Source organism: Castor canadensis, chromosome 6 (genome assembly GCF_047511655.1).
Source record: "Castor canadensis chromosome 6, mCasCan1.hap1v2, whole genome shotgun sequence".
NCBI classification, from domain to species: domain Eukaryota; kingdom Metazoa; phylum Chordata; class Mammalia; order Rodentia; family Castoridae; genus Castor; species Castor canadensis.
The window spans coordinates 24439065-24464655 of NC_133391.1; the positions used below are offsets into that span (position 1 = coordinate 24439065).

Consider the following 25591-nt stretch of genomic DNA (forward strand, 5'->3'; position numbering starts at 1 on the left):
TATGTATTTGTTAAATTAATGAATTTTTAGCAAGGATGGTCACTAAGTGAGAGCATGACACCAGAAGAATTAGAACGAGTGATCCTGATGGTAGTAAATTTAGTCATGCCCCTGGCTCTGATGGACAGAGAATATTAAGTAACTGGTGCTCACATGAAATGCAGTTGAAGTGGCTTCATAAATCTTTACTGTCATCTATAGCAGATGCCAGTTATTCTGATAAACATTTCACATCCCTGATCTCATTTAATGTTTATTTAATGCAGATAAGAGTGATGATCTGAAGCACTCACCACCAGAAGTAACATTGTAACTTCAATAACATGGCAAGAATTTTCACACACACACACACACACACGCACACACACACACACACACACACTTCAAGTTTATTGAATAGTAGCGATATGTGAAATATAAAAGAGTAGACCTACAGTAAGTTCTAAGCAAACAGGCTTATTGTTTGGTAAATTATGGTCAACACTATAACATTACTGATTCTATTAGTGTATGAAGATGGTTGTGGATAAAGATGGGACCCTTACATATCTTACTACTGCAGGTTGATTGAAAATATGATGAAATACTTTTCAATGACTTTTATAATGCAGACGTATCAGTAAATGTACAATTGTATCTCTTTCTCATTGTTCACACAGGCACTAAAATTCAAAATATTAGTTAAAAATAAAAAAATAGGAACCTTAAAGGAAACCCAGGAAAGGAAAGGTCTTGATAAGCATGGTAAGGTGGGGGAGTGGGAGGAGGAAGTGCTGGATCCGGAGGAAGAGGAAGAGGAAATAAAAGAATCAGAAACAGAAGACATGTTTTTGTCCAGAGTCAAGCAGGAAAAGGAGTCAGAAATATTAAAGATACCCGTAATAACAGTTTTCAAGAAAAAGAAGGTGAGATATCCTTTTGGAACTTAAAAGTGACTGAAATTTTTCCTAATTTTCTTATTGGTGGAGAATTGAAAACATTCTGGACAGAAGAATCTTTTCCTCTTTATAAAAACAAAAGTCTATAATTAAAAACTGACTTTGAAAAAACTATCACTGGAAAAGAAAAATTAAAGTCTATCTCTTTTCCCATGGTAGCTGTTCCTGAACTTTTTCCCACTGTAATTAATGGTTTTTACAAGTTCTTGTGTACTAGATATTGTGTAGAGCAAAAGAAATACAGAGATCCCTGACATAAGTTTTCTGCCCTCCACTGGCAAAAGAATCAATGTTAAAACATGTAATGTGTCAAAAGAAGGAGCATTAGATGACTTGTGACACAAAACCATTCCATCTGGTCTAAATAAAATGAGAATTAATGAATTGGCCCATATAGATGAAAAGTTCAGGGGAAAGAATTTTAATTTGAGGAATGGGTTGTGCTTCAAACATGGTTGATAAAACTCTCTTTCTGCAGCCTTGGTTTTCTTTTCTTTGTGTTGAGCAAAGGCTATTTGCAAAAAATTCAGTTTTCTAACCTAGTCAGATTCAAATAAAGTAGAGTTATCTGTTAGCAGAATAAGTAATTTTTATTTTTTGAGGCAGACTCTTTATAGCTGAGGCTGGTCTGAACCTCACTATGTAGCCCAGATTGGACTCAAACTTGTGATCCTCTTTCTTCTGCCTTCTGAATGCTGGGATTACAGTCAGACACACCACACCTGGCCAAATGATTTTTTCCTACATCTCCTATGATCTGGTTATGTGTACATTTCTGAACTAATTATTGATGCTAGGGGAAATGAAAGAAAAGTTCTGATTAGCCTAATCTGTATGATTCTTATTTAAACATACGGATTGAGCATAAGCAATGAATATTTTCCAAAAAAGTAACCTTGGGAGTTGGCTAACAGGAGTGTAGAAACAGATGCTGGGCTGTAAAAGATCCAATGTCTGCCATATAATAGAAGTTATTCCAAAATTTCAGATAAAAATTGGAAGCATACTTACCTGTGACTCAATTTCTAAAATTTGCAAAATTCACAATTATAAGCTAAGCTCCTTGGGGAAACAAAAACAGTAATAATTGTCATGCTCAATATTTTTAGGACATTAAAATTAAGTCTGCTTATGTTTTCATTAACTATTATAGTCATAAAAATCATATTGATGTAACCTGAATAGATTTTGAGTAGATACTTTTATGAAAAGACTAAAATTATCTGTCTAGAAGCATATTTTCTATATTGGAAAGGGAATTTTTCAAATGATTCGTGTAAAAATGTGAAATTACTGCATTTTATTTTTAGACTAGGAGGCTAAAAATAGCTCTGGCCTTATCTGATCTTGTCATTTATACTAAAGCTGAGAAGTTCAGAACCTTCCAATATTCAAGACTATATCAGCAATTTAATGAAAATAATTCTATTAGGGAGACCCAAGCCCGCAAACTTTCAAAGTTGAGAGGTAAAGTCTTAGTTTAAATCAGTTATATTTATTGCTATGCTTTTAAGTTGGGTCCACGATATTTATAAAATGTATATTCACATAAAATTTCAATGTAATTGCATAATTTAGAAAGGGCTTCTATACTTCAACTGACATTAAGCTTTATTTTGCTGACCTTGGTTGTTAATTGCCTTCTGTAAGTCATGACCACCTTGTACATGCTAAGCAAATTCTCTATCAAGAAGCTATACCCTCAGTCCTTGGTTTTTTTGAGACAGGATCTCATTATGTAGTTCAGGCTGGCCTTGAACTCAAAATCTTCCTGCTTCTACCTCTTGAGTGTTGGGATTACAGGCATGTACCACCATGCATGGCTCAAGTCCTGATATTTGGATTCAGAATGTGCAGTGTAGACACTTTGGTGGGTGGGACTAGGGTGAGTAATTTATCCTGTGAGTAATTTATCTGTGAGTCACAGAATTATAGAGGCAGGCCAAGCCAATTACAAGGCCTTCATCTTGAGGTCAAAGGTAAGGGGGGGGAGACAACAACAGGAGGAACAGAACCATCCACTGTGTATTTCTGAAAGCGTCTCTAACAGCAGGTGAAGGTGAGATTGAAGTGGGGAGGAGATAATGAGGGCCTTGGCAGTGAGTGTGGAGATGGGAGACTGTGTGGATCCAACAGACATCTAGGAGGTAGATGTCAGCTGACTTGGAGTTTCTCCATCTGAGAGGAAGAGAGGGGAAGTATTCCCCGGCTGGATTAGCAGCTGGCTGGGCTGAGCATGCAGTGCTACTGCACACCTGCAGAGGTGCCCTTTGTCTCTGCATCTTGCTCTAACTGCCTGCTGGTTCTGAATCCAATGGGGTTCTGTTTGGTAGCACTTGGGATGAAATTAAGCCTGAAAAAGAGAATGAGGAGCAGACCAATCCTGCTGAAAAGATCAATGTGGCAGGGACTATCCCATAGTTAAAAAGGATGGGTAACTTTCAGGTGACTCTGAAATCCTGCTAACAAAATTGTACTCCACCACCTTACATGGAAATGCCACAGCAGGAGAAGCTGATGATTCAACCTCATAGCAAGTCACTGCTGCCCAAGGGTCTTGAAGTATGCTTAGGTTCATGTTCTCAAAGTATTAGAAAGACATTTCAGGGTCTTTAAAAAAATAACAAAAACAAAAAAGAAAAAAAATAGTTGTGGGTTGTAGCTAAAAATCAGTTCAGTAGGCTTGGACTATGGCTAAATTATAGAGTAGGGTAGAGTAGTGCAGAATAGAATGGAGAGGAATGAAATAAAACAAAATGGAATGGAAGGGGATAGGATAGGACAGGATAGGGTAGGATGGAGAAGAGTGTGTTATAGGCAAAGAATAAGTACTTTGTGGAACAATAAGTATGTGTTCTTCTTACTATATGGTATGGTCAAGAGACTTTGAACGACCTGCTTTATTTACGAGATGGCCGATGTCCCTTCAGACTATTGGATAGCTTTTGTTGTTCACAAAGACCAGACCTCTGGGCAGAGGAAAACTAGTTAAAATTATCTCACTCTCAGCTTTGGAAAGTGATTGGGTAGTGCTTAGTAGGGTGGTAAAGTATAGAATCACTGCCTTTTGGAGAGTATAGAATTTTTATTGCACTAAAAGTCTGACAAATAATTACTGCAAGCAAAGATACCTGCATCATTACACACATAACAAATATCATTAAAATAATGTGGAAGGTGAATGCGATTGAAATGGAATGATTCTCACATTGTTTTACTCAGTATAAAAAATGGCAGTTTGTAAAAAGAAATGAGCAATATGAATTGCTTTTAAAAATTAGCATATAGATAGGGAAGACTGGAAAGATTCATGCCAAGCAGTGATGAATTGTTCTTAATTGAGTGATGAGATTATATGTGGTTTTATTTATTCTTTTTTATTTGATTTCCTCATATTTCTAAAATGAACATGAGCTTCAATTTTAATAACAAATCATGTTTATTTTCTAGAGTTAAATCTCAGAAGTCACAAAGCCACATTATATCATGGGATCTCAGTGACCATTTGTATATTAATTTTAGGAAAACCCAGAAAAACAGTGTTTTGCCTATGCACAGATATCCTTAGGACTAGATACACCATGCTTATTTATACACGAGTAGCTTCAAAATAACTTTCCCTTAAGGAATAGCTTTTAAAAATAAGTAGTGAAGTTTTAAATTTGTCAGTGCTTTCTAAAAAACAGTATTTAGGGTGAGGGAGGAAATGACTATAACCTGCTTCCATTAGCAAATACACAGGGGTCCATATGCCATGACTGCTTCTCTCTTGATTGGTCACCATATTAGCAGGAACGAGTATGGAAACAAGACCTGCTTAGTGAAAAAAGAAAACTCTTATAGAAACATGAAATTTGTGTCCAAAATGATTAAAGGGTGTAAATTAGTTTCAAATTTCAAATAATTTAAAGACAATCAAGATAAATAGAAGTATAAAATAGACAAACTCAGATGAAACATACATGTGCCTATATTTGTATGTATATTTATAGTAAGCACATAGACATTATCCCAGTAGTTTATTGGAAATAAAGGTATGAGAGGTAGCAAGTGTTTCAAGGAAGGTTGCAAGCAGAGATTGGTTGAATTGGGGGGAAAATGTTGGGCTAGAAGGTTTGGGAGCTGAAACAGATAGCTTGAGGTCCCTTTAAACCTTATGAATCTGTGAAATATTCAATGAAATTAATTTATCTAGACTCATATAGCTTCATATGACTACATGTGATTCTGTCTTAATGTGAAAGTCAAAGTTTAAAAAAAAACAGTGGGAAAAGATGCTACTTTTATTGTATAAAATGAATATATTTTATTTTGGAGTTTTATATATCTTCATATTAAAGTGAAATTAATTTGGGTATGAAAAAAGAAATTATCCTGTCATTTTTTCTCAAGTGAATTATCAGTGCATGTAAATTGTATAATGAAACTATTTTAGTCAATTGTGAATTACACTGTAAACATAAAAGCAAGGATTCACTTTGATTTTCATGAATTGCAAATATTTTTGCCAAGACAATATACATCAACATCGTTGGAACTATTGTAGAATTATCTTACACAGAACTGGTACCTTCTATCATTAGTCTTTCCTAATGTTTTAATTTTTCTTTAGTCCATGAGTTTGTCTTTCACACCAAGAAGTTCATTACCAGAATATATCCCAAAGCCACAAGAGCTGACTCTTCTAATTTTAATCCTCAAGAATTTTGGAACATAGGTTGTCAAATGGGTATGTGACATAGGATATTAAGTTGTTTGCAAAAGTAACTTGAAATGAATTCATTTTACTAATTGAAAAATTCATGAATGAAAAGCTTCTTAGGAAGATATTCTGGTCCTGGGGGTTTTAAAGTCAGAGACTAAATAGCGGGTCAAGAGTTAAGGTCATTTCTGGGCTGCTGGAGTGACTCAAGTGAGGCTGTGAGTTCAAACCCCAGTACCACCAAAAGAGAGAGAGAGGGAGAGAGAGAGAGAGAGAGAGAGAGAGAGAGAGAGAGAGAGAGAGAGAGAGAGAGAGAGAGAGAGAGGAGAGAAAGAGTTGAAGTCATTTCTAAATGGACTGGAGAGGGAAATCTAGGTGAATGTTGGAAGCATGGAGGGAAAATTCCTGAAGAGTTAGGATAGGACATGTGTGCTGGAGGAAAGGAACAAGGAAGCCAAAATGACAGAAGGTCAAGTTCTTTTGCCTGAAGGTCAGACCGAAGGTCTCTTCAAGTCCAGTGACGTCTATCATTTATACTTTGCAAGAGCGTTTACATTTATAGCCTTGGAGAGTGAATAGGGTTGCTCAGCATGGTTATTTATTTCACCAGACTTGGCCAAGTTCCTAACTGGATAGGTGTTGGTGCCAATGAGTCCATGGCAGGTGTTAAGTTTTGCTAGTGGCCTATAGTACTGAGAGGGGAGAGTGGAACCAGGAGGGCAGTGGAGGGCTTGGTGTGGAGGTGACTCTACAGCAGTGAGTACTTACCTTCCCTTATTGAGGTACTTCTATATTTCAATGACTATCGCTTGCCTGTTTTTACTTTCTTTAGTGACAAAAGTACCTCTAGGACTTGAAATTTTGTGATATAGTTAGTGTCTTCACATCCCGCATTCAATATACTGATTTTCTTTCTGTTTATATTTCTTGAATATTGCCTGATATGTGTGATGTGTGCACTGTGGTTCTGCAATCCATACTGTGTTCCATTTTGATTTCCTTACTCAAAATTATATTGCTAATTTAATTTATAAATTAAAATCTGCAACTCACCAATACACATTAATATAGATATGGCAGGAGGAAGTTGTTTAAAATCGTGAATAGGTGGAGTAATAATGCTTACTATTAAATTACAGTCAATCATTTAACTGTGTCTCTTTAACTGTACCCCCTTTTTTACTGATAATCTCAAAATATTTCTACCTTACAGTGGCATTAAATTTCCAGACTGCTGGTCTACCTATGGACCTGCAAAATGGGAAATTTCTGGATAATGGTGGCTCTGGATATATTTTGAAACCACACTTCCTAAGAGATATGAAGTCAACATTTGACCCGAATAAAACAGCTGATGGTGATCCCATTACTCTTTCAATAAGGGTGAGATTAATGACTTCCTTTTTTCTGTCTTTGGTTATTATATAAACTAGATAGAATACATTAATATTTTGAATTCCATTGATTTGCTTTAATGTCTATTAAATTTCTGTTAATTTTTTCAGGTACTACAAGTACATGTGTTATTTTTAGCAGCTTTCTACACCTGCAAGATATCTCTGTGTTGTGTTTTTACATAAAAATTTCCATTCCTGTGAATAGAAATGCTGAGACTAAAACCCTTTCTCAAAGATCTATTTATATTATTCTATTGCATTTTGGTATTTCACATAGCAATAGAAAGGTCTGAGGTGAACTTGCTAATGACCTTGAGGATGTGCTACTTTTTCTCCCTTAACTTCAAAGAATCTTACCAGGAACTTCTCTTTTTATTAATCTCCAATGTTAAGATTTTGTAGTGCAGGATCCTCCCCTACCCTGCCTTGTCTGTGAACATTATTTGATTGCTTAGAAAAGTATTGATGTGCTTTTCTATGGTACCTGTCCTTCATGTTCCCTAACGTGTTCAACTTTAGTGTTCCTTTTCCTTTGTGTTTTGGGAGAGCTTTTAACATTTGTCCTCTAAACTGATGATTCAAAGTCTGCATTTGATTTTATTCTTGACTAATTTTAACGTGTTAATTTTTCTTCTGCATTATTACTCCCCCTCTTAGTTGTTATTTACTGCACACTGCTTCCTGTTTTCTTTCTTTGTTTTATCTTATTTTTTTATTTTTAGTTGTCCTGGGCTTTGAATTCATGATTTCAAGTGAGGTGCTCTACCACTTCAGTCACACCCTCAGCGCTCTTTGCTTTAATTATTTTTCAAATAGGATATTGGTCTTTTTGCCTGGGGCAAGCTTCAGACTACAATCCTGCAACCTATTCCTCCTGTGTAACTGGGATTATAGTTGTGACCACCATTCCCAGATTGTTCTTTGAGAAAGGGTCTTTCTAAATTATTATTATTTTTTTTTACCCAAGTTGGTTTTGAACAGCAACTCTCCATCTTTGCCTCCGAAGTATCTGTTATAACTAAGTGTGAGCTACTGTGCTTCCTTTTTTATTTCTGCCTGTAGCTTACCCAGCACCCTTCCTGGTATTCCTGTATAGTTATTTCACCTTCCATCTTTTATTTTTATTATATCCTGTAGAGTTTCACTGAGAGCAAAAGCAGATTTCTGAAATTTATTGTCTCTATTAGTACATACTTTTTAAAACCTCCTCCTTATTTTTGTGTGACCTAAGCGCAATGTTTATTTATGTTTTAAAATGTCACTGAAACTTGAAAAAAATTTCTAGTTGTATTTTCTCTCCACTTGATTATGAGTAACCCTATTTTAGATTGTAACTGTGCAATTTATTTGCAAATAAATCAGGCAGGTATGGTCTCTTTGGTTCTTATTTCTATTTAACTAGCTCTTAAACCATATGAACCATCTTGGATGCTATTTTGGAGTCTGGATTAATACTGATAGGTTATTTCTGGTCAGGTTTACTGTGCCCATGCCATTACTTAGAGAAATACTGCTGAGTTTGTTGGCTCATGACAGCCCTCCCGCTCCTCATTACCTGGCTGTCAGAGTGCATGATACCCTGGAGCCTCCAGAGCGTGCTTCTCCACTACCCTTCTGATGTCACTTCTTTCCTCTACCATGAAAATATCACAGGGTATTGAGACCACTCTCATCTGCTTCAGGTCTAGTCATTTTATCCCCGTGATTGCTGCTTTCCAGGAAGGGGGAAGTGTAACAAAGGTGAAAGAGACTGCAATGATCCTGACCATGGCAGGAAACGGTGCCTGTGAAGTTTCAGGTTGACTTGGCTCCGACTTTTAGGGATTTTGTGACATAAAAACAAGAGTGTGCAGTGGGTCGGTAGAAAGTGCCTACAACTACAGATGCAGGCAGTAATTGGTTAGCTGATACTCTGGGATCTGGTGAAGTACTGACTGTGATGCTTATTTGATAATGTTATTACTGGGTTGGCATCATTTTCACGTTTGAAGAAATTGTTGATCTAGTGAGAAAAGGTGACTTAGTCACTTGGAAGATTCCTTCCTACTGCACACTAAGATCCTTCTGTGCTTGTGGGGTTATACTGCCTCTTCTATTTTCCTACCTCCTACGGGATTCCTTCTCACTTTCATTAGTGGCTTCTTCTTTTACTATCTGCTCCTCAAATATTTAAGTTGCCTCAAGATTTAACCTGGCCTTTGTTTCAAATTCAGTATGCTCCTGGAATCCTTTGATAGTAAGCACCCATGGTTCAAGCACCAATAACACTTAAATCTTTAGCCAGACCTCATTTTTTAAAATCTAGAAGCATGATTTTTAGTAGTATGCTTAGCATTTCTATTTAATCATCATCTGTCCAATTTAAAAATGTAAAGCCTGCACATCCCTTCCTGGTCAAATCTACTTGTAGTATTTTATTTATATGTCAATTCATCGCATCAGCTCAGACTGGGAAACCGGGAGCCATTCTAACCTTCCACATCCCCCTCGTCACTTCCCACGTCTAATCCATCTTTAAATTCTGTTGATTCTGACCTTAAATGTCTTTGTATTCCCTCACTTGGTCTGACTACCTTGGCTGCTTTTCTGTTTTAGGAACTCTCTATCATCAGGTCTTTCCTTTGGTTTCCTAAGACACTTTCAGGCCTTGCTCCTCCTGATCCTTCCTTTGCAGGTTGGCCAGAGAGATTTGGCTATAATGCTAATCTTATCATGTGTACTTACCCTTATCATGTGTACTTAATATTTTTTTCTGTCTACTGGTTGCTGCTAGACAGGCTTTGATCTATTTCTCTATCCCTATCTCTCACTGTTTCTATTCTTAACTTTATTCTGCAACCACTAAGATCCTTTTCTGACCTTGATTCACCTCAATAATTACACGTTCTCTCTCTTCTAACTGGACTGCCATCCTTCACCTGCCTCTTGCATTCAGTTCAGCTTTCAAGATGTAGGAATCAATCTTTTCAGAAGCTTTTCCTTGGCTGCATTGGTTGTGCTTCATTTTGTAGTTTTCCTGTTTTTCAGTCAAATTCTATGTATAACAGTCATTTATTTGCCAATTACTTGTACTTATATTCCATTTATCTGATAAATAAATATATTTATTTATAAGGATAAGAATTTTTTGTTCAAGCTTTATTTAAAGATAAGAATTGTTTGTTCAAGCATTATTTATGGTTTCTAACACAAAATATATGGGTTATTTCTTTTTCTTGTTGAGAATAGTACAGAGCACATATGGGCTGTTATTGGAAGTGAAGGTGGAAGGTGACTTGTGTGCACAGATATTTAACAATGCCACAGGCTTGTATTCTGAGGAGGCTCCTGCTGAGGTGGAGGCAGCATGGAGCAGGTAGGATTGATGACTCTTATAGGAAGCTGAAGTGGTGATTTTGTGGGTCTTCCTGTCTTGATTATTCTAAGGAGTTTTGTAATTTCCTTATGATTTGTGCATATTATAAGAGAGTGTGACTTGGGAGTCAGAGAGCAGAATTTTACTAGACGCTATCTTGTATTCCTGATGAAGGTATTAGACATTTCTGGTTTGCTTTTTGTCATCTGTACGCTGTGAGTTTGGGTCAAAGTTCTGTATTCTCAAACTTAATAAAAACCATGAAACTACTTTCCAAATCCAAAATCCACTGCATATGGGCACTGGATGAGACCAGATTCTCTGTGACCCTTTCTCCATTATGTAAGTCAGATTCCACCAGTGTTCTCCAAATTCTCTTTTGACTTTCATAGTCAATGATGTGTTTTAAAATTAGGAACATTTTTGGCTTAAGATGTACCAAAGCTGCTCCATTTTGGTTAGGGTCTGTTGCCTGCAGAGCTGACTGGTATGTGTGGTAGATGTGAACAGAGTTCTTTCTAAATAGGCTGATTGATTGATTGGTGCCCATTGAATACTGCATCTGAATATTCTCAGTCACTTTGGTTTGTAGCTAATGGGAAATAATGTGCAGATTTGGGGGAGACAAAGTTGTACTTTAGCAGTCTTTTTTTCTGTGCTCCTCCCCCCTTTCTCCTCCTCTTCTTCCTTTTTTATCAAATTTGACTATTTTCCCTCTTTATATAATCTTCAGAAATTAATTTTAATTAATTAATTTTAAATTAAGTTTTACAACTGCATTTTTAGGTTCATAGCTTTCATTTTTTACCCTAAATTAGGGCATTTCAAATGCTTTGTGTTCCCTTTGTTGTTAAAATTCAAACAAATTTTTGCTTTACTAATTACCTCAACTACTAAAAGTCTCAATAAAGCTATTATTAATTACTTAGTTAAGTACTGTTTTGATATGAAGTCCATTGACATACATATGAGATGACTGATTTTGCCAGCTCAGGTTACTCATGATAGTATAGATAAGAATAGATAGTGCCCAATTTCATAAGTTATTCAAGCATAAATTCTTTTAGAAAATGTTATCATGAAAAAAATTGTATGCTTTTTTACATTTGAGAAGTAATATTGATACTGTTTTTAATTTCTGAGTAAATATAATTATATTTGAAAATCGTACATTATCAGAAGAATTTAGCCTGAATTACAGTAAAAATGGATCATAATTTTTTTAATTTCTTTTATTCATATGTGCATACAATGTTTGGGTCATTTCTCCCCCCTTTCCCCTGCCCCCTCCCTTTCACCCTTCCTCTTCCCTTTTTCTCCCTACCCCCTTGTTACCAGGCAGAAATATACACTAATGAATCATAAACCTTGGACATTGTGGATTTCACTATAAATAAGCACATTTAAGCAAAATAGAATGATTTAGGCATGCTCTATTTGTCTACTGATGCTTGAGGGTAAAAGACTTAAATTTTAAGTTTTTTATTATCTTCCGTCTTCAATTTTTATAGGAACTGACTTAGAGTCCATCAAATTTTGGGGAATGTATTCTCTTATTTGTATATTTTTAGTTAAAAAATTTTTTTGGTGCCACTGGAGTTGTGAACTCAGGGCCTTACAGTTGCTAGCACGTAGTCTACCACTTGAATCATACCTCCAGCCCTTTGTGCTTTAGTTATTTTTCAGATAGAGTCTCATGTTTTTCTCCTGGGCTCAGTTCTGGATAGTGTTCTTATCTGCATTTCCCATGAACCTGGGATTATAGACATGTATCATCATACTTGACTTGTTCTGTGAGACAGAGTCTCACTAACTTTTTTCCTAGGCTGACCTCAAACCAAGTAGCTTTGCCTCCCAAGTAGCTGGAATTACAGGTATAAGCCACCATGACTGACCTTGTATCATTTCATTTCAAAGGTAAGTAGGGATGTAGTTTAATATTCTGCTAAATTCTCATGTTCACCTGTATCTGCACAGATCATCAGTGGTATCCAGCTGCCTGTGAGTAACCCCTCCTCTAACAGAGCTGACACCTTGGTAATCGTAGAAGTGTATGGTGTTCCAAATGATCATGTAAAACAGCAGACTCGTGTAATTAAAAAAAATGGTGAGCTTCTAAGATATCTTACTGAACTTCTATTAGACTTCTTGTGGGAAAGCTTACATGTTAATAGAGTTTTTAATACATTTCAATTATTCATAAAACATATGTTTTGTGTTATTTTTGAGATTAACAAAATGTTGTCTCCAGCAGATACAATTTGCTAGTAATGAGATGACTTAGGTTTGTTTTTATAAGTTTTCTGTTTTCAGATTACAGATACAAAAATTTATCTGACTTGCAAAATTATTATTTCTTTCACTTTTACCTTCTTTTAATGTTTTCCCCAGTGTTGCAGTGAGACATTTTGACAGCTGCAAGTCTACTTAAACTTCTAGTCTCTGTGTTAAACAAAAATTCATGATTGTTCTGACATAGCATGTAACACATTTTTTTTTTTAACCTTGCTACTTGAATCAGATCAAAGATCTGTGTTTTGTCACTCAGGGTAAGGGTACCATAGAAGCACACTGATACATTTGCATTCGTAGTTCAGTCATTTCTTTTTTCCATAAAAGTGTGTAGGATTGGAAGAAGTGGCTTTGGTAAGATTTTCAACACTCTAGCACCCCATGACATTTTATGTGGTATAGTACTGGCACTGTCATTTCTTCTCTGAGGTTGAGATCACTAAGGAACTATAGACTCCTGGGGTTAACCTCTTCTTAGGATCACTTGGAGGAGACCTTGGAACTGATCCTGAAGTCTGGAATCCTCTTTGAATGGATGGTCCCATAATGGACTTCATTTCTGAGTCTGGAAATAAGTTCCAGGCTAAATGGCATGTCTTTTTCTGCCTGGATAACTCCTGACCATGTCCACAGTCAACTTTCTTTGCATTCCTTCAAATTCTCTCCCAGCATGGCCTCTGGTGCAAAAGGCTTGTAGGAAGGACATGGAAGCTTTTGATGCGTCCTCCCCCATTGTCAATGGGGAGGGGCATTAGTGATGACTTTCTCCTAAACTTGGCACCTCTTGGAGCTGAAGTCATATTCCAACAGCAGTGTCAAGAAATAATAACTGTTATGTCAGGAAGCTTAGTGTGACTTTCCTCTTCTTCCCACCATCCTCTCTATCATGGCAAATGTATTCAACATGGCCCATATAACACCGTGGTTCTAGAATTTTGATTACATCTCTGGTTTTATTGGAATATCTCTATAGAAATTCAGTTTCATTCATCAGACTTGAGCCTTGGCTCTGCTAAAAGCCTGGTGCTTTAAAAAGTATCAAAAGACTTAAAATCTGTGCTTATTAAAGGTATTCTTACATATGTTGCAATGAACTTGATTGTAGATAGTTTACAGTTCAGTGTGAGAGGTGACATACAAGTAAAATTATGATGATGGTTACGATGTAGCCTTATCAGTGCCTTAAGGAGAGTTAAAAATTGTATGAAGGGGCACATTTGCAGAGGGTTCTTGGATAATATGTAGTTTTTTTTTTGCACAGATTGGGGACAAGGGCATTTAAGACAGAAAGAATAATGTGAATCTTAAAACACGAGGAAGACACAATTCAAACATGCTAAGGAAAGTCAAAAAAGCCCAGGATAGGAGGAATGCTGGAGAAAGATAAATGAATGACAAAAATGAAAAATTGGAGATAGCCATGCTACGCTCTCAGGGACTTTCTTTTCTCTAGAAAATGAATAAAATTAAGACTTAATAGAAATATCACACTGAAACACATTTGAGCTTTAGGAGAATTGTTTCTGCAGATAAGGTAGAAAGAAGTATATGAGAAATACAAAGTAGAGTTATTGTAGGATTTCGATGGCTAAAGGATGTAGAAATCAGATTGTAAAGAAGTCTGTGCCATCAGAAGAAGTGGGGCAAGTGTGTGAGAAACACTGAGCATGAATAAAAGACTGGGTAGGTGGAGAAGAAGGACTGTGAGATGGGTAATGACAGTACAATTAAAGATACAAAAAAATCTTGGAGAAAAATGATCATATTTGGATAGGTGTGAAGGTAATACTTCATTTTTTGGCATGTCCAGAAACTATATGCATCACTATCAAATTTTGTATCCTGAATTACTTTCTTTACTATGATAAATATATCTCCTATAATACATGATTGTATATGTGTGTGTATGTATGTATGTGTGTGTATGCATGTATGTGTATCTGTGTGTGAAAGAGAGAGAGTTAGAGAAAGGGAGACAGAGAGATGCAGAGGTGCAGAGGAAGGAAGGGAGCCTGATAAGGTATGTATACTTAAGTAAGGATAGAAGAGGAAAAGTAAATCAGTATGAGAATCTGCACAGGAAGCAGAAAATGTTTCTCCCTTTTTTCCCCATTTCTCTACCATTTTTATCCTCTTATCCTTTCCTAATAAACTTTACTGTTACTTTTACTACCAAAAAAAAAAAAAACAACAATTTTCTGTGGACATTTTCAGCATCTATAAAGAATTGACTATATGCTCACTATCCTTGGCCATAAAGGAAATGTAAACTAAAACCACATTAAGATTCCACTAACTCCTGTTAGAATGGTTATCATCAAGAGCACCACCATCAACAAATGTTGCTGAGGATGTGTTGGAAAATGGAGCCTTCATACACTGCTGGTGGGAATGTAAGCTAGTATAACCACTATGGAAAACAGTATGGAGGCTTCTTTAAAAACTAAAAGTAGAATTACCATACAATCTAGCAATACAACTCCTAGGGATATACCAAAAGGAATTTGACTCTGGTTATTGCAAAGGCACCTGCACACCCATGTTTATTGCAGCACCATTTACAATAGTGAAGCTATGGAAACAGCCAAGATGCCCCACTACCAATGAATGGATTAAGAAAATGTGGTATTTAAATACAGTGGAATTTTACCCAACCATGAAAGATAATGAAATATTGTTATTATCTAGCATCTAGCTCACAACTATGTTCAGAGCTCTTTCAGTAATTGTTACTCAAGTTACTCATGCCTCTGGATAGGGGAAAAGGGCGAGGGGAGGGTTACATTAACTTAAGTACAATGCATGTACAGGTATAATACCAAAGCAAAAATCTTACTGAACAATGAACAGATACCTAAACAATGAAGGACAAGAATGACAAACAGGTCACGCTAAAGGGAAAGCACTAACCAGAGGAGGAAGGTAAAAGAAAGAAGCTAAGAAGGTGAATATGGTTGATGTGCTTTCTATACAGGAATGAATATAGAATATTTAAAACTGCTGAAATCATCATAAGAAGGTGACTAAAGTAGAAAGAAGAAAAGTGGAGGAAATGAATCAATTCAGGACATAATACATATATACATGGAAGTGTCATAATGAATTCCCCTGTATCTTAAACATATAAAAATGTATTTTTTCAAAAATGAAGGACAGAAAGATAAAACATGTCCTATGAGGGGGTCTGTACCATGAGAGGGTGGAGAATACAAGGAAATGATGAAGGAGGGAAAATATGGTGGAAATAGTATGTATTGATGTATAAAAATGGAACAATGAGACCTGTTGAAGCTATTTTAATAAGGGGGGAAGGAAGATAAAGGAGAATGATGGAGGGGGTGCATCTAAGATTATATATATATAACATATTGATATGTATCATTATATTGATATATCATATAGTGATCATATATATCATATTGATCAAATGTGTATAATATATTATATATATGATACATTGTAGGCAATTTTGTGTCACAGTGTACCCCAGTACAACAATATGTTGATAAAATGAAAATTATAAAAAATTAAAAGCTAAAAAAAGAAAAGAATTGACACTAAATCTTCCTCAATAGTCTACGAATTTATTTCTCTTCTTCAACCAAGGTGATATAGTTATTTTTCCAACAAGAGCCAATAAGTTTAGTGTTTCCAAGAGTGTAGACTGTGTCCTGGATTGCCATTTGGTAAATGTGCACTGTGACCACAGGTGAGCCATAGAAAACATAGATATTATATAATTAGTCACAAATTAATTAATACTCTGACACAACATATGTAGCATTGCCTTATACCTAAAAAACAATATATATTATTTCTCTTCAAGCCTTTGAGTCTTTATTAAGAGCACATATCAGATCTGAATGTGCATATCTTGATTCAATTAAATTTTGCTCTAAGTTTTGGATGATTTGGGTCATATTGTCAAACAATTTGGATTTCTTGCTGTAGCAATGACTGGTTGGTTGAGGAGATTTTTTTACTAAAGACCAAAATTATTTATCAACTTTGGACTTTGAAATGATCTTTTAGTCAAAAGAAACATAAAGAACTGGCTTTAGAGAATGCTTTATCTAGCTTCTAGTTCACAGCTCTTTCAGTAATTGGCCCTGGTAGAAAAATAATGTTACTTAACTTCCTCATGCCTCAGTTTCTTCGTTAAGGGAATGCCTGGGCACATTTGTCAAATGCATAATGACTAAAAGTTTCTGGGCTGAAATTAGACTCCCTGTGTTTGAATTCCTTTTCACTACTTAATGGTTATGCAGGTGAAACCCCAGGAAGTTATCCCTCATCTTTGTCTCTCAGTTTTTTCACCTGTAAATGAGAAGAGTAATGACCTTGATGGGGTTGTCCTGAGGATTAAAAGAGATGACCTATGTAAAGATTTTAGAACATCACCCAGCAATAGTAGACACTGTATATTGTTATTGTTTTTATAACTTATTCCTCTTCTACTGGGTCAGTACATTAAAAATTTAAGTGGTCTAAAATATGAGCTACTAACTACTACTGTTACTGTGTTAAAAAAAATTGTAGAAAAATCATTTACTGTTTTCCTTAGAGATGGTGTCTATGACTTTGTATCTGTTCCTTTGTATTTCAGCTTTTAGTCCAAGATGGAATGAAACATTCACATTTATTATTCAAGTGCCAGAACTGGCATTAATACGCTTTGTTGTTGAAAACCCAGGCTTAATAGCAGGAAATGAATTTCTTGGACAATATACTTTACCAGTTCTATGCATGAACAAAGGTAACATTCTTAAAAGTAAGATTATTCTATTAACATTTGAACACACCTTGTTTTTATCAGACACACTTTGATTATACCTCCCCATCCACACAAGTAGGATATAAAGGAAATCTTATGTATCGATGCATATGTTCTTCCGTGGAATTATAGAAATGTGTTCTCATGTGGAAGGTGGGGTGGAAATATGGGCTTGCTTGTAACACCAATTAGATAAACTTGGCATGAGTAAGTGTCTTAACATGGATTGTAGTTCTGTTACAGTGAAGAGTAGTCTGACTACTCTTAAGAAGTGAAGGATGGGGGTCAAACTAAGGGAAAAGCAGTAAATCACTCTTCCTGCCTGAGGAGAAGAAACTGAGAATCAGAGGTTACCCTTTCCTAACTCTTCTAGGCTGCTGTCTTGATGCAAGTTCCCCTTCAGAGGTGGTTAACACTGTGCTCCCAAAGCCCTCATCTCAAAAAACTTGCTTTTCTATTACCATTTGAACCGTGTATACGAAGCAGGTTCTTCCTGAAGCAGAAGGATGGTGGCTAACTTTGGAGCACATGGTGCTTGAGGGAGAACCATGAGCTGTGTGCTCAGTGTTGGCGCACAGAATTCTGGAAATCAGAACAGAAACTGTCAACTTTCAATTTTTGTGGAATATTAGTATATGAGGTGGAAACATAAGTCATGGATTTGAATGCATGCTTAGTAGAGATACCTTCTTTCTCAGTAGCATGGTTGGGGCCATCACTGATTAATTTGTTTTTATTGCTTTAATTAGATATAATTCCTTTTTCAGGTTACCGTCGTGTTCCTCTGTTTTCCAAAACGGGCGAGAGTCTTGAGCCTTCTTCCCTGTTTATTTACGTTTGGTACATCAGAACCACTAATGGTACCTAACATATTCTCAGCTATACATCACAATAAAACACCCAAAATCAGTGTCTGCATATTTTCTTTCTTTAACCATAAGCAAAATTGTTACTTATTAAAACAGAAATATTGAGCTCATTCACCTTTAAATGTGCAAATTAGAGAAGAGGGAAAAAGAAACTAGAATCAGAGAGCCCTGATTCTGTGGCATTCTCATTAGTCAGTTCTCCTCCTCTCTATTATGGAGGCTGCTTTGCAACTAGCTTGTATCAGTTTTAATTAGAAGAATTTATAAGCTTTTAAAATATGTCTGATTATATAAGACATGTTGGCAAATATTTAGCAGTGTAAAAGATGTGAAATCTAAGAGTGTTTTAACTTCCAGACACCCACTACTGCCTGTTTTAGAGGGAAGAAATTAGATTGCCAGCCCTTTGTGCCCTTTTATATCCTGTAAAGTAATTAGCCCCTGAATTCTCATGCTAGTTCTTATATGCTCTGCACTGGATTTGGTACCCTGTAATTATACAGACATTTTTGTAAGTGTGTATGAAATTGATTTGCATTCAAACTATATTCAGGCTCTATATCTATAAAAGAAGTCTATGCAGACTTACATGCTTGGATCTTGAATTAATTTGCAATATTTCTCAATTTATCCTAAATGTACTTGCAATTTTGTCTCTTGGTTAGAGATGAGATTCCTGGGCTCTTTCCTGTGCTGGACTTCTTGACTTATTACAGAGTCTTCTGTAGAACACGGATCCATATTAACCTGGGATATTAATCCTTATCCCTCCATAGTATTACCTGATGGTGAAGTGAAAGCATCCAGGACCATGTCTGACAAAATAGGAGGTCCTCACAGAAATTTGTTGAAATTGAATTGAAACTTGTAACTAAAAATCCAGAAATGACTATGTCTTTGAGACGTACACTAATGTATTACCCCTTGATGACCAGAAAACACAAAATCGCATGCTAACATGCTTTATGATTGCCACAGAACACATTCAACACCACATATTAAATGTGTAAGTACCACGGGGAATTCAAATTCCCAAGCCATAAGTAGTGAGAAAGTATGCTACTCCATGTATAGACTTCTAGAATCTCCTCATGGGCTGCCTGGATTTAATTTTTGTCGAAAATTAATATTTCACAGAGTGATTTCCTCTTAGTAGGAACATGCAGCTGATTCTGAGAGGCACACTTCCATTTTGAGACAGTGGTGGATCTTATTTAAATCATCTTGTTCAGACTATTGATGCAAGGCTTTAACTTTCTCTAACCTCCAAAGGTCTTTTGAAGATCTGATATTCTAAGAAATTTAAAGACTTTGATCAAGGAAGCTTTGCAGGAGAATCCATTACTTCTGTAGTGGAATAAACTTCTATTTTCCACTTGTACCATCAAGCTTTGAAACAAGGAAGAAATAAAAGATATACTTTCTTTTCTCCCCGTTTCTTTAGGTACCAAGCACTCACCTCACTAACTTTGAAAGCCAATGATTTCCTTTTTCAATATTTCACTCTACGACAGAGACACAATTTTGAGAGAAATAGTAAATTATTTTATTTCATGTCCAATAATCTTATGATGTCTTTAAACATTTTTGGCTCTACTTTAAATGTGTAGTATCATTTGCTGTACTTTTTCAATCAAACTGGTATTACAATTATTTTCTTAGAAGAACTTGTGAGAGATACTCCCCATAGAAACGATATAGTTAAGGCATGTTCTCACATTTAGAGAAGGGTGGGAATGGTGTAAGGAGCCAGCTTTGACTCTTGCTTTTGAAGTATAATTCATTTGTAAGAAATAATAGTATTGTGAGAAAACACAAGAGGAAAACAGAAGAAAAGGCTAAATGAACTGCTAGGACTATGGCAACAGAAGACCTTTCAAATTTCAAACTCTTACTTTAAACATCAGCTCCTCAGGGAAGCCGTCCATGCTCTCTCCAACTAGGTTATATTTCTTGGTTTATACTTTCTTTACAACAGATAAAAGTGATGGCTAGGAACTCACTGGGCATTATCCACTGGGCTTGGGGTTTTTAGGAGCTGGCATGAAGTCCATGATTAAGCTTTGGCATTTCCTTGCTGATCATAAACAGTTTCAGAGGGCATCAACTCCAGACAAGGCCATTCTGTAATCATGACTCAATACATGAGCCAAAAGCATGAATATTGTCTAAACATAAAAAATGCAAATACTCCCCCATTCTGGCTGATGTGAATAACTGTTGACTCATTACCAATTATAGCTTTAGCTTCAATTTATTACTCTGTATAGATGATTTATTCCAGTCCTAGAATTGCCCCCTATTCTTGACAGAATAGAGGAGAGCATTTTCCTTCCTTGAACCCTTCCCAGAGTCATCTAACACAAGGCCAAATCCAATAGAGACTCCTTTCAAACATCGACTTGCAGATGTGCTCCAAGACTCTCCAGAATGGTGTCTTCCTCATTACAATGAGCAATGAACCCCATTGTGTGTGTTCCTGGTGCTCTGAGGCTGAAGAAGACCAGAATGAACTTAGACTTCTTCCATTATCTTGTATTGATCGGTGATAGGGAAGTTTCATCATGTTTTAATTTGAGCTTTTCTTTCTGGCTGTGTTTGTCCAGGGCTTCAAAGAGGAGACTTGCAGAGTATTATCTCTCTACCTACACTTCTTTGCCTTTTGTCTTGGAAGATGTGCCCACTGGAGGTTGAGTGGCAGGCTGGTTGCAAAAGAGAGAAGTTGCTCTGTCTTTGAAAGAGGTGTGAGGAAGTTTCTTTGTAGTTATAAAAAGAAGATCCCTATTTTTAATTTTGGACATGGAAGAATGCATAGGTTTTCTGAGGAAGGCAGAAGAGATACTCATATCAAAGCCTCCATCAGGATCTTGTGTAAATTTCAGGGATTTGGGAACCACACTGGGAAGAAGCTCATACCATATTGTACAGAGAAAGTAGAATACTTTACTGTTGAACACCCTTATGGGATTGAAAAATAGACATTTTATTGGAGGAATATAAGGACATGTTCCATTGCTCATGAGTTCTTAAGATCCCCATTTTCCTAGTATCGCAAAAACATTTGTTGAATTACTTTACTTTCAAAGTAATAAACCTCTGGAAGTATGTGTAGCAACAAAGGATTCTTATGATGCATTCTGGACTCTTAGGTCATAAAATGTAAGCCCTTTGTAGAATTCAGTTAAGCTACTTTTACCAGCCATTGAAAATTTTCATTTCAAGCATCAGAGGGGTGAGTTGAAACGGAATTTGATTCTATGAAGAGATTGGTCTTCTGTTTCTCCATACCAGTGTAGCACACAGTGGGGAGTCAATAACTACCTTAACATTTCAAGGATCAGTGCTCCTCTCGACTTCTATGTGTACACAATTTAACTTAAAGACTTTCAGTCACTTTTCCCATTCTTCTCCTAGGGAAGTCACATTTCAGTTTCAAATGTGATAATCACAGTAGCGGCAGCATAAATTAATCACCATCCTCCAGTCATTTTACTTATGTAATATCATCCATGAAATAGGCCCAGAAATATTGTGTTGCTTATGGTCTATATCAAGTGACAGAAACAGAATTATTAATCCAGGGCAGTCTGGAAAAATGAATATTCTCCCTTGTCTAACACAATACACATAAATGAACTCAAAATAGATAATAAATTCAAATGTGAAACAAAACTATGAAATTCTCAAAGAAGGCAGAATAGCTTTGTAACAATGGGGGTGGGCAAAACTTTCTTGAAACCTTAAATGAGTGAGACATAAAAGAAATGATACTTTGATACACAATGGAGTTTTACTCAGCCATGAAGAAGAATGAAATCTTATCATTTGCAAGTAAATGGATGGAACTGGAGAACATCATTCTGATTAAGGTTAGTCAGGCTCAGAAGACCAAAAATCATATGTTCTCCCTCATACATGGACTTTAGATCTAGGGCAAATGCAGCAATGTTGCTGGACCTGTGTCACACGCTAAAGGGAGAGCACATACGGGAGGTATGGGGATAGGTAGGAAACCCAAAACTTGAGAGTGTTTGATGTCCCCACTGCAGAGGAGCTAATACAGTAACCTTAAAGTGACAGATGTCAATATGGGAAGGTGACCGGGAACCAGAGAAAAGATCAGGTAGAGATGAATCAATCTCAAAGGATTTATATCCAGACTATATAAAAAATGCATACAATTTAATAGTAAAATAATCCAGTAAGAAATATAGACCAAATATTTGAACAACTATTTCTCAAAAGAAAATATGTGAGTGACCAACAAGCATATGAAAATATGCTCAACAACATCAGGGAGATGCAAATTAAATCTCTGATGAGTTGTCACCAGACTGACTAAGCATACAAAATGTTGGAGAGGATGTGGAAAGCTAGAATTCTCATACACTGCTCATGGGAATGTAAATGGGATGCTCGCTTTGAAACAGTTGTGCAGTTTCTCATGAAGCTAAACATCTGCCTGTCATATGACTCAGCTATTTCACTACTGGATATTTACCCAGGGGAACAAAACCACATAGCCACACAAAGACAGATGCTACATGGTGGATGGGGACAGTAAAATATTCCACACCAAATACATTTGCTTGGCATCTTTCCTGTTGGTTGTTTCAGAGAAACTTCACCCCCTTGGAGACACAGCCCCTGAAAGGTTGTTCTTCTGTAAAAGACATTTACATCTGTAAAGGAAAACCATATCAGGGAACTAAATAGCCAATGAATGTAAACAGGTTTTCTGATTTGATAGTCTCCTTTCTGCCTAGGAAATATCTTTTCATAGGAAGAACAGTTTAGGGATTTGACACCTGTCTCTCACAGAGATTACCACAGGTGGCTGTCACCTGGGAGGCGCTATCTGCGTAGTAATACCATCCTTGCTTGATGTATACTTTCCTCCCTAACCTTCCATAGCCTGTTGGCTCTTCTCTTCCCCACCAAAAGCCCAAGTCCACACCCTTTTGTTCAGATCTATACAAACTTCAACTGTCTAGCACTCCTTTGATCTCATTGTGTATGTGTGTGGCTTCCATGTCTAGGCATACTAATAAATTTGTTGTGATTTTTCTTTTTATCTTCCTATTTTCATTTTACTTAGAGACTAAAATTATCAAGCCTTCAGAGGAAAAAGAATAAATTTAAAACTTTTCTACAGTCTCAAGCTTTATAATAGTCTTAAATTCAAACCAACTTAAATATCTTAGTAGGTGAATGTATGATAAATTGTGTTATATCCATATGATAGTATCCTATTTAGTGCAATAAAAGAACACTAGTGATTATTGAATATTACTATTGATACATGCATTAGTATCAATGAGTCAAATCATTGCAATGAACGATGGAACGAGGGATAGATTAAAAGGAGCCACAGGAAAATTTTGGCACTGATAGAAGTGTTATCTTGATTATGATGATGGTTTAATCTCAAAACTAATCCAATTGTGTAGTTTAGACATGTACACTTCAATTATATCTCAAAAAAAGGTGAAGAAACACAAATCCTGAAAAAAAATAGTTTCATATCTGTTTTGGACATTCTGACCAGTAGCTTGCATCAATGGTACAAGAAAGGTTTATTTGGTTGGGAACTGACAATTAAAATAGCTGATCCTATAATACAGTCAGGTGATTCAATCTTGGCTTATCTCCCAGAAGAAATACTATCTCCTAATTTTGGTAACTAGGGCACACAGATAAATCTACAGATAAACATTTCCTGGCTTTTGTTTCATTTTTCCTTTAAGTTGTGACACTGCTATGGGCAAGGCAGAAAAAGGTTGAGAATTTTCCTCTCTCTAGTTTTGGCCAAAAGAGTAAATACATTCATTTTCCATCTATATCTATATGGAAATATAGACATAAAAAATACATATATATAATTTCCATATGGAAATTATATTGAAGCTCCAAGTAACACTTTTAAACTAGACAGGAAGTTCTAAAACTGGGCCAACCAAAGTTTAGCCAACCTCCTTTAAAGGGAGGACATAAGACTGAGTGAATGCTAGGCATAGAACACTATCTAGACTCTGTGGGGTGCTGGATCTTCTAGAAACTCATGGGCAGTTGGTCTTACAATAGCCCACACTCATATTCTCAATGCTATTCACTTACCCACCAAAAGTATTTCTCATTTCCCTTTTCTTAATTGACACACTCTTTGTAGACACAGGTGGAAACATTCAAAGCACTTTGCCATACACTCTAGAGTAGCCGTCACTGGAGTATGCGCTCATGATTTGAATTTTAAAAATGCTAATTAAGGCACATTTGGCTCTTACCAACCCCCTCCTCACTCCTTGAGGTGTATTTTTGCTTTCCTATAAATCACTCTTTACTAAATTCTTATTCTTTGTGGTGCTTTCGCCACACCTGGGGTAGCATCCTAATCTTAGATGTTGTACCTAAGAACCATGGAACATCTGGAACTCTCCATCAGCTGGTAACATTTTGGTGCCATGACTTGGATTACAGGATTCAGAGGACAGGTAATACCTGTCTCTCTCCTAAAGGTAGCACTCTCTGTGCTCTCTTGGGATTTGTACACCACTTCTACTTTTCTAACCACTCTGTTTCTTGGGTAATCTTCCCTTGCTAGGCATGTCAGCCTCATCCTTGCTGTGTTTGTACAACTTATCATAAGGCAAGATATGTTATTCTGTCTTTCTCTATGGGAGCCTCTCTCTCCTTGCTTTCCTGCTTTCTTCTACACCTTTTTAAATGTTCACACAACCCTCCTAATCCTGCCTATTTTTAGCTATTACTGTTTCATATGCTACAGGACTTGCTTTCATTTTGAGTTTTCTCACAAGCGGCTTTGCAATCTCTTAGTCAGATAAACAGCCCTAGTCTAACAGTGTATTGGACCCCTCAGTGGCCAATTAATGCTTCATTATCTACTTCACCTGGCTCCTTCCTAAGTCCTTTCTCGTCTACATGTCCCTACTGTTCACAGAGTCTTTGGGGTCATCTCAGGCCCACTCCCTGTATTCTCTTTTTCAGGACCTCACTTGCCCATTTACCACATGATCTTCCATTCTTCAACATCATATGTTATGCCCTAAAGACCCCTAAACCAAGAGAGGGTAAGTTTATCACAATGCTCACCCACCAAGCAGGAAGGATTTTGATGTGGGAATATCTAAAGCTGGACCAAAAACACTATTGAAATTAGAAATATAAAAGAAAAAAAAAAAGAAATTAGAAATAAGACAGATGCCATGAAAGGCTAGTTACACTGGTTTAGGAAAGGGATGCCTCT

At 36.4% G+C, this 25591-nt stretch overlaps 1 protein-coding gene across 1 annotated transcript in view; it reads left to right on the top strand.

Annotated features, from left to right (window-relative positions):
- Plcz1 (phospholipase C zeta 1) overlaps nt 1-18326 on the top strand; it is a 43450-nt gene extending 25124 nt beyond the window's left edge. The window contains exons 5-11 of the mRNA XM_020186421.2: nt 660-905; nt 2249-2405; nt 5551-5667; nt 6854-7023; nt 12370-12499; nt 17291-17440; nt 18226-18326. Of these exons, the coding sequence (XP_020042010.1) occupies nt 660-905; nt 2249-2405; nt 5551-5667; nt 6854-7023; nt 12370-12499; nt 17291-17440; nt 18226-18326 (1071 nt within the window). The remainder of the gene's footprint in view (nt 1-659; nt 906-2248; nt 2406-5550; nt 5668-6853; nt 7024-12369; nt 12500-17290; nt 17441-18225) is intronic.
- The last annotated feature ends 7265 nt before the right edge of the window (nt 18327-25591 follow it).